The 10,000-nt window shown below is 40.2% G+C and overlaps 1 protein-coding gene and 1 long non-coding RNA gene across 6 annotated transcripts in view; one reads left to right on the top strand and one right to left on the bottom strand.

Moving 5' to 3' along the window:
* The window catches only part of LOC147833781 (uncharacterized), a 290,137-nt gene that overhangs the window by 263,008 nt on the left and 17,129 nt on the right, over positions 1-10,000 (bottom strand). The window lies entirely within an intron of this gene.
* Positions 1-10,000, top strand: part of clcn2b (chloride channel, voltage-sensitive 2b) — a 107,801-nt gene that overhangs the window by 61,875 nt on the left and 35,926 nt on the right. For all 5 annotated transcript variants that reach the window (XR_015508218.1, NM_001316315.2, XM_087282298.1 and 2 more), the window contains 3 exons: positions 373-474; positions 1,982-2,066; positions 2,298-2,453. Coding sequence is in view for 4 of the 5 variants with exons in the window: in NM_001316315.2 (NP_001303244.2) it covers positions 373-474; positions 1,982-2,066; positions 2,298-2,453 (343 nt within the window). In the remaining variant the exon portion in view is untranslated. The remainder of the gene's footprint in view (positions 1-372; positions 475-1,981; positions 2,067-2,297; positions 2,454-10,000) is intronic.

Genomic DNA, 10,000 nt, shown 5'->3' on the forward strand with positions numbered 1-10,000 from the left:
CTACATTTAGTCAGAGTTGAAGTACATCCGGGAGGTTGTTATCTCAGAATAAAGCCCAACAGGTTTAGCTTTATTCAAGGCAAAACTGACAGAAACTAAAGCAGCTGAATGGCGTCTTCCGGTTCATGCAGACGCAAAGGATATTCTTATTGGACAACAAGACTAATAAAAAAAGCTGCAGGGATTAACTATTGATCTGTTTATGATCGTATTGGATGTTGTGTGCTTGAGATAAGGTTTCCGCTAATTGTTCATCTGTTTAGACACGCTGTACCCAGCAGAGCACACTCTGTCTGCTAATAAACTCTATTATGAATCATTTATGAATCTGCATGAATATGCATGACGTCACTCATAAGCGTGTGTTTGCAGGATCGCCAGTGGGTTTGGTGGAGCTCTGTTTGTGTATCTGAACAGGCTCATCGTTCAGTTCATGCGCAAACAGAAAACCATTAACAAGTTCCTCATGAAGAAGTAAGAAACTTTTTTTTCTTTCACATTTTTTCCTTTAAATTATGAATAGAATTAAAGTTACAAAAAGACTTTTTCTAAGTGATGTTTAAAAGAGCATAGAAATTGTCGACATTTGAAAAAAAAAAAAAATTCTGTTTAAAAATGTTTGAAAAAAGGGAAGTTGGGGAAAAAAGTGGAATTTGGCAAAAATGTTGACATTAAAAAATTATTTTGGGGGAAATTTTTAATTTTAGGGGGAAATAAATAGAATTAGCTTTTGGGGGGGTAGAATTTTGAGGGGAAAATAATTTTAGGGCAAAATAGAATTTGGGGATATAATTTTTGAAGGGGAAATAGATTTTTTGGGGGGGAAATAGATTTTTTTGGGGGGGGATAGATTTTTTTTTTGAAGGAATTTTAAATTTTGGGGGTAATATAATTCTGGGGGTGAAAATATAATTTTAGGGGCAAAAAAAATTTTGGAGGAAAAAATTGAATTTTATTGGTTAAAATAGAATATTTGGGGGGGATTATTGTAGAGGGAAAATATAATTTTTGGGGAAAGAAATAGAATTTTTGGTGGGAAAAAGAATTTTGAGGGGAAAATATCATTTTCAGGGAAAAATATAATTTTGGGCAAACATTTTATTTTGGGGGGAAAAATTTAATTTTGGGGAAAGAAATGTATTTTTGTGGGCTATAATTTTTGATGGAAAAGGGGAAAACAGAATTTTGAAGAAAAAAAATATTTATTTTGGGGGGATAGAGTTTTGTGACTTAATTTTTAGGGGGAAATTCAATTTTGGGGGGAAATAGAATTTTGGGGGTTAAAAAAGATATTTGGGGGAATTACTTGAGAGGGAAAATAGAATTTATGGGGAAATAAATGTCATTTTTGGTGGGAAAAAGAATTTTGAGGGGAAACAAATTTTGAAGGAAAAAGTATTATTTGAGGGAAAAATATAATTTGGGGAAAAGATTGAATTTTGGAAGGAAAATTGAATTTTGGGGGAAAATTGAGTTTTGTATGGAAAGAAATAAAATTTTTGGGGTAAATAGAATTTTGGACGGAAAATAGATTTTTGTGTATTGAAAGTTTGGAACGTTTTGTTGAAAGTGTGAAAGTTGTAATTTGTAAAGTTTTTGTTGAATTTATAAGATGTTTTTTTTACGACTTTCTTTAAAGTTTAAAAAAATATAAAAAATAAAAAAGTTGGAGGTTAGATTTTGAGTTAGCAAAAAAAGCTAAATAAAAACAGAGGGTTGTTAGAATTAATAACTAATTCACTTATCTTTAAATACATTTGTATTCGAAAACGAAATTGATTAGTTATGACAGAAGGTCAGATATAAACATGCTGAGGTGTGTTTAAAACCTCTTTAAGCTGACGGTCAGACCTGTTGATGAGCTCATTTCAGCCTGCTTATGAAAATATGAGCTTCATAAATGACTAAACAACGTCTTCACTCAACTCTGCAGTCACATTTGTCTGGGTTTTCATTGCGCGTGTGTGTGCTTGTGTTTCAGGCGTCTGTTGTATCCTGCTCTCGTTACTCTACTGATATCCACACTCTCCTTTCCTCCAGGCTTCGGTCAATTCATGGCAGGACAGGTAAAACACTCACACGCACACATAAACACAATCTCTCACACGGATGCTGATATGCACATATACGCACTCACACGCACACATAAACACACACAGACAAATAAACACACCGAAACACTCACAGCGGTACTAATAATGTCCGAATCTGCAACTCACATTCATACATTTGTTTGTTTGTGTGTGTGTGTGTGTGTGTGTGTGTGTGTCATAAATGTGTGTATCATGTGTGTTCAGCTCACACAGAAGGAGACGCTGGTTTCGTTCTTCGACAACCGCACCTGGGCCAAGCAGGGCATCTCAGAGGACTTCACCTTCGACACACACCTGATGGCCTGGAAACACCCACAGGCCAACGTCTTCATCATCCTCGTCATCTTTATCGTCATGAAGGTTAATACACACACACACACACACACACACACACACACACACACACACACACTCACACACATAAACACACAACATAAACATCTACACTCAGAATCTGTTCAACCACTGCGTGTGTGTGTGTGTGTATCAACGAGGGTGTGTAAATGTGTGTGCAAGTGTTCACGTTTGTGTGTTTGAGTGTTTGTGTGTGTGTGTGTGTGTATCAACAAGGGTGTGTAAATGTGTGTGCAAGTGTTCACGTTTGTGTGTTTGAGTGTTTGTGTGTGTGTGTGTGTATCAACAAGGGTGTGTAAATGTGTGTGCAAGTGTTCACGTTTGTGTGTTTGAGTGTTTGTGTGTGTGTGTGTGTATCAACGAGGGTGTGTAAATGTGTGTGCAAGTGTTCACGTTTGAGTGTTCGTGTGTGTGTGTGTATCAACAAGGGTGTGTAAATGTGTGTGCAAGTGTTCACGTTTGTGTGTTTGAGTGTTCGTGTGTGTGTGTTTGATTGTGTGTGTGTTTGATTGTGTGTGTGTTTGATTGTGTGTGTGTTTGAGTGTGTTTGTGTTCGAGTGTGTGTGTGGTTGAGTGTGTGTTTGAGTCCATGTGTGTTCAAGTGTGTGTGTGTGTTTGAGTGTATATGGTCGAGATTGTGTGTGTGTGTGTGTATGTTTGAGTGTGTGCATGTTTTAGTACATGCTTTTGAGTGTATCTGAGTTCGAGTGTGTGTTTGTGTTTGTGTGTGTGTGTGTGTGTGTATATGTGTGTGTTCGAGCATGTTTGTTCGAGTGTGTGTGGTCAAGTGTGTGTTTGAGTGCGTGTGTGTTTGTTCATGTGTGTGTGTGTGTGTGTGTGTGTGTGTGTGTTCGTGTTCGAGTGTATATGGTCGAGAGTGTGTTTAAGTGTGTGTGTGTGTGCTTTCATGTATGTGTTTGAGTGTGTGAGTATGTGTATGTGTGTTTCTGTGTCTGGGTAAATGTGTGTGCTTTGAATGTGTGTGTCTGCGTCTGTGTGTGTGTGTGTAGAGTCTTGCACCGCTCACTAACCTGCATGAGTGTGTGTATGTGTGTCGCCTTGGCAACCTCATCAGGACCCGGCTGAAACCTGTGGCTGCACAGGAAGTGATGTCGTCAGTGTTGCCATGGGCACCGGTGCCCTGTGCCGTGTCTCTGCTCCACCTGTCTGTGTGTGTGTGTGTGTGTGGTTTAGTGCTGACCTCAGATCAGATGTAAAGCTCCTCACAGTAGTACAGTGCCACTCTGCCGTTTATCGTCTCTTTAGGGGGAGTTCATCAGTAGTAATTAAAATTTAGATTAATTAAAAACAGCACAAGTGTCACGGTGGCGCAGTGAGTAGCACAATCGCCTCACAGCAAGAAGGTCGCTGGTTCGAGTCCTGGCTGGGTCAGTTGGCATTTCTGTGTGGAGTTTGCATGTTCTCCCTGTGTTGGTATGGATTTAGCAGTGTACACTGCTAATAGGTAAATGTGAATGTAAATAAATCCTCACAGTGAGGAGGAGCTGTAGGTATGAGGACTGCAGAGAGAGGAAGTGCAGCTCTCAGACGCATCTGTCTGTGCTCACTGCCAGCCATATAGAAGAGGAGGAGAGAGAGAGAGAGAGAGAGGCTCCAACACACAACTGGAACTCTTTACTCGTGGTCTTACTGTTATATTATTGTCACCACTTTTATCCTGTTTCACAAATTACCATTAATCTATTTTTATTAATATTTTTAGTTTTGCTGATATATTATTATTTTTATTAATCTATTTTTATTTTTTTTACATTTCTTTTCTTTATTTCTATATTATTTTTTATGTTCATATTTGTTTGCACTACTGCCCTTTTTGCACTGTCTTGTCTGTACGCAGCGACGCTGCACTGCTTTGGCAATATGAATGTACAGTTATTTGTCATGCCAATAAAGCACCTAAAATGTGAAATGAGAGAGAGAGAGAGAGAGAGAGAGAGAGAGAGGAAGCAGAGAAGATTATGCAATGATCTCTCAATCCTCCCACACTTACATAACACTGAACACACACACCTCCACCTGAGCAGTGAGTGTGTGTGTGTGTGCGCGCCTCTGAGAGACTGTGTGAGTGTGTGTGTGTGTGTGTTAGCTAGTGGGTCTCTGTCGGAGTGAACGTGAACATGTGTGTGCTTGTTTGTGTGTGTTTCCGAGTGAATGTGTGTGCACGCATGTGTGTGTGTGCGTGTTATAGTGTGTCTGAATGAATTTGCAGGTGTGTTTGCATGTTAGTGTGCCTCTGAGTGGGTGAGTGTGTGTGTGTCTATGTGTGTTAGTGGGTTTGTGTGTATGTGTGTGTGTATTTGTGTCTCTCTAAGTTAATGTTTATGTGTGTAAGTGTGTCATTGATTAAGTGTGTATGACTGTCAGTGTGTCTCTTAGTGAATATGTGTGCACCTGAATGTGTGTGTGTGTGTCTGAATGAATGACATGTGAGTGTCGATGTGTATGTTAGTCGTCCCACCTGTGAGTGTGTGTGTGTGCGCACATGTTAGTGTGTCGCTGAGTGAATGTGTGTGTGTGTGTGTTAATGTGTCTAAGTGAATGTGTATGTGTGTGTACATGTGTGTGTCTCTGTGTGAATGTGTGCGCACGTGTGTGTGTGTGTGTGTGTGTGTGTCTAAGTGAATGAGTGTGTGGATGTTAGTTTGCCTCTTAGTGTTTTTGTGTGTGTGTGTGCCTCTGAGAGACTGTGTGTGTGTGTTAGTTAGTGGGTCTCTGTCGGAGTGAACGTGAACATGTGTGTGCTTGTTTGTGTGTGTTTCCGAGTGAATGTGTGTGCACGCATGTGTGTGTGTGCGTGTTATAGTGTGTCTGAATAAATTTGCAGGTGTGTTTGCATGTTAGTGTGCCTCTGAGTGAGTGAGTGTGTGTGTGTATGTGTGTTAGTGGGTTTGTGTGTATGTGTGTGTGTATTTGTGTCTCTCTAAGTTAATGTTTATGTGTGTAAGTGTGTCTTTGAGTAAATGTGTGTGCACGTCAGTGTGTCTCTGAGTGAATGTGTGTGCACCTGAACGTGTGTGTGTGTGTCTGAATGAATGACATGAGAGTGTCAATATGTATGTTAGTTGTCCCACATGTGAGTGTGTGTGTGTGTGTGTGTGCGCGTGCGTGTGTGCGTGCGTGCGTGCGTGTGTGTGTCTAAGTGAATGAGTGTGTGCATGTTAGTTTGTCTCTAAGTGTTTTTGTGTGTGTGTGTGTGTGTGTGTGTGTGTGTGTGTGCATGTTAGTGTGTCTCTGCGTTTGTATGTGTTACTGTGTCTAAGTGAATGTGTATGTGTTTACATGTCTGTGTGTGTGTGTGTGTGTGTGTGTGTGTGTGTGTGTGTGTGTGTGTGTGTGTGTGTGTGTGTGTGTGTGCGCGCACATATGTGTGTGTGCATGTTAGTGTGTCTCTGAGTTTGTGTGTTACTGTGTCTAAGTGAATGTGTATGTGTTTACATGTCAGTGTGTCTCTGAGTGTGTGTGTGTGTGTGTGTGTGTGTGTGTGTGTGTGTGTGTGTGTGTGTGTGTGTGTGTGTGTGTGTGTGTGTGTGTGTGTGTATCTGAGTGAATGAGTGTGTGTGTACATGTCAGTGTGTCTCTGAGTGAATGTGTGTGCATGTCTTTGTGTGTCTGAGTGAATAAGTGTCTGTGTACATGTCAGTGTGTCTCTGAGTGAATGAGTGTGTGCATGTGTGTGTTAGAGTGTTAGTGTGTTTGTGAGTTTGTGTGTGTGTATTTGCGTCTCTTTAAGTTAATGTTTATGTGTGTAAGTGTGTCTTTGAGTGAATGTGTGTGCGTGCATGTGTGTGTGGATTTTAGTGTATTTTTGAGTGAAAGTGTGTGTGTTAGTGTGTCTAAGTGAATGTGTATGTGTGTGTACATGTCAGTGTGTCTCTGAGTGAATGTGTGTGCAAGTGTTTGTGTGTGTGTCTGAATAAACGAGTGTGTGCATGTGTTAGTTTGTCTCTGTGTGTGCATGCGTGTGTGTGTGTGTGTGTGCATGTGAGTGCGTCTCTGAGTAATTGTGTGTGCATGTGTTTGTGTGTGTGTGTGTCTGAGGGAATGCGCGCACACGTGTGTGCATGCATGTGTGTGTACGTGTACGTGTGTGTGTGTGTGTGTGTGTGTGTGTGTGTGTGTGCATGCATGCCACTGTGTCTCTGAGTCAGGAATGTCCAAACTTGTTCCAGGAGGGCCGGTGTCCTGGAGAGTTCAGCTCCAATCCTAATCAAACACACCTGAATCAGCTAATCAAGCTCTTATTAGATATACTAGAAACTTCCTGGCAGGTGTGTTGAAGCAAGTTGGAGCTAAACTCAGCAGGACACCGGCCCTCCAGGACCGAGTTTGGACACTCCTGCTCTGAGTGAATGTGTGTGCACATGTTTGTTTGAGTGTGTGTGTGTCTGGGTGGATGTGTATATGTTAGTGTGTGTGCGTGTTAGTGTGTTTGTGTTAGTTTGTGTGTCTCTGATTGAGTGTGTGTGTGTGTGTGTGTGTGTGTCTTTCTGTCTGTCTGTATGTCTGTCTGTACGTGTGTGTTAGTGTGTCTGAGTGTGTGTATGTGTTTTTGTGTGTGTGTGTGTGTGTGTGTGTGTGTGTGTGTGTTACTGTCTCCCTAAGTGAATGTGTGTGTGTTTGTGTGTCTGAGTGTGTGTGTGTGGTTATTGCAGTCAGCGTAATGCGAGTGCCATTGAAAAGAACGCTGTCATATTAATGTTTTTAGATTGAATTAGTCTTGACATTTCTTTATTGTTGTCTTGTCAATCTTCTCTTTGCTTGTTGTCGTGTTTTTAAATCATAAATATCTATAACAATAGTGTCTAATTTCCATACACTTCTATATTTCTATATATGCATTCACATGACGACATTAACCTGTGCACATCAAACAATGTTGCAGTCAGATTCATTCATTCATTTACCATCAGCTTAGTCCCTTTATTAATCAGGGGTCGCCACAGCGGAATGAACCGCCAACTATTTCAGCATATGTTTTACGCAGCTGATGCTCTTTCAGCTGCAACCCAGTACTGGGAAACACCCATGTACACTCATACACTCCGGGCAATTTAGTTCATTCCCCTATACCTCATGTGTTTGGACTGTGGGACACATGGAGAGAACATGCAAACTCCACACAGAAATGCCAACAGGCCCAGCTGGGACTCGATCCGGTGACCTTCATGCTGTGAGGCCACAGTGCTAACCACTGAGCCACCGTGCCGCCTAGTCAGATATCCTTAGATTATTTTTTCTGTATAAATAAAGTATAATTTGATCAATTTCTGTATTTTCAACAAGGTGTGTTGCACAGTGATATGCAGACGTGTGGCATGTGTCTATTTCGGTCTGATGAGAAAATCGCGCAGTATTTTTATTCCAGATTCTGCGTCAGATGTATAAGAATCTGTTGATCTGTCGGGATATTTGTGGGTTTAGATGTGTGTGACGCACACAAGCGCATGTGTGAATATCACACCCCTCTGGTTTGTCATATGCCAGACTAGTGTGTGTGTATGTGTGTGTGTGCGTGAGTGCGTGCGTGCAGGGCTGTGACGTTAGCCGCAATATATAACACACACGCACACACACTGTGACATGTTACACACTGATGCAAACATTTAAAATTTCCTTTCTTGGGTTTCCCCCACAGTCCAAACACATGCACTATAGGGGAAATTGGTAAGCTAAATTGTCCGTACTGTATGAGTGCGTGTGTAAATGAGTGCGTATGGGTGTTTCTCAGTACTGGGTTGCAGCTGGAAGGGCATCCGCTGTGTAAAACATATGCTGGAATAGCTGTCGGTTCATTCCGCTGTGGCAACCTCTGATAAATAGAGACTAAGCCAAAGGAAAATGGATTGATTATTATTATTATTATTATTATTATTATTATTATTATTTATATTTAAAATTGCGATCTTATACAGTCTGAAATAGTTTTTTTTTGCTTTGTTTTGTTTCAAAATAATAATTTGTTTAATTAATAATATATAATATTAGTTTTATAATTTATATAAAAATATTAATAATTTTATTTCAAAATACACAGAAAACTGTCAAAAATGATGCTTTTACACTAATATATGTTTTATAAATGGATTAGGTAGATGGATTTTTTGTAAATAAATATAATTAACAGATTTAATTCTTACATTTATTTCAAAATTCAAAAAAAGCTGCCAAAAATATATATATATTTCTGCAAATATATATTCTATAAACACAACTGTTGCAGTTTTCTACATATTTTTCTGAACATAGAATATATTCATTGATAAATATATATATACGTATATAAACGTAAACGTATATATATATTTATATATTCATTCATTTCTTGTCTGCTTAGTCCCTTTGTTAATCCGGGGTCGCCACAGTGGAATGAACCACCAACTTATCCAGCAAGTTTTTACGCAGCGGATGCCCTTCCATCCATACACACTCACTCACACTCATACACCACGGACAATTTAGCCTACCCAATTCACCTGTACCGCATGTCTTTGGACTGTGTGGGTAACCGGAGCACCAGAAGGAAAACCACACGAACACAGGGAGAACATGCAAACTCCACAAAGAAACGCCATCTGAGCCGAGGTTCAAACCAGCGACCTTCTTGCTGTGAGGCGACAGTACTACCTACTGCGCCACTGCGTTGCCATATATATATATATATATATATATATATATATATATATATATAGCCAAGTTTTAGGATCAGCAAATAATAAGTTGACTTCTAGTTGATGATTTGGTGTCAGAAGTGTCTTATATGAAAGGTAAAGGCCTCTAGATTTTGCTTATTTGAGCACAATAAAATCTGATCATGTCTTGATTATTAATGATTTGATTAGGACAGTAAGGTCTGACTCTGCTTAGACTAAAGTCTCATCACTGAACAGAAATAATGTCCAGTATAGAATATAAAGTCCTGCTGCAGTGGAGACAGAGTGAATATTGTGTCTGACTCCATCATGAGCTTGGAGGACTGCATCCATACATCTCTGCACTGACTCAAATCACTGATTAATAAAGTCATCTGGAATGGCAGAGAAAGCGTTCCTGCAGGACTCCCAGAGTTCATCAAGACTCTTTGTGTTCATCTTCAACGCCTCCTCCTTCATCTTACCCCAGACATGCTCAATAATGTTCATATCTGGTGACTGGGCAGGCCAATCCTGGAGCAGCTTGACCTTCTTTGCTTTCAGGAGCTTTGATGTGGAGGCTGAAGTATGAGGAGCGCTATCCTGCTGGAGAATTGTCCCTCTCTTGTGGTTTGTAATGTAATGGGCAGCACAAATGTCTTGATACCTCAGGCTGTTGATGTTGATCATCCACTCTGCAGATCTCTCGCACGCCCCCATACTGAATAAACCCCAAACCATGATTTCTCCTTCACCAAACTTGACTGATTTCTATGAGAATCTTGGCTCCATGTGAGTTCCAGCAGGTCTTCTGCAGTATTGGTGATGATTGGGATGCAGATCAACAGATGATTCATCGACCTACTGCCACTTTTACAAATGATCAACTAGAAGTCAAGTTAT

This window comes from Danio rerio, chromosome 15, assembly GCF_052040795.2.
Source record: "Danio rerio strain M-AB ecotype USA chromosome 15, GRCz13ab, whole genome shotgun sequence".
NCBI lineage: Eukaryota > Metazoa > Chordata > Actinopteri > Cypriniformes > Danionidae > Danio > Danio rerio.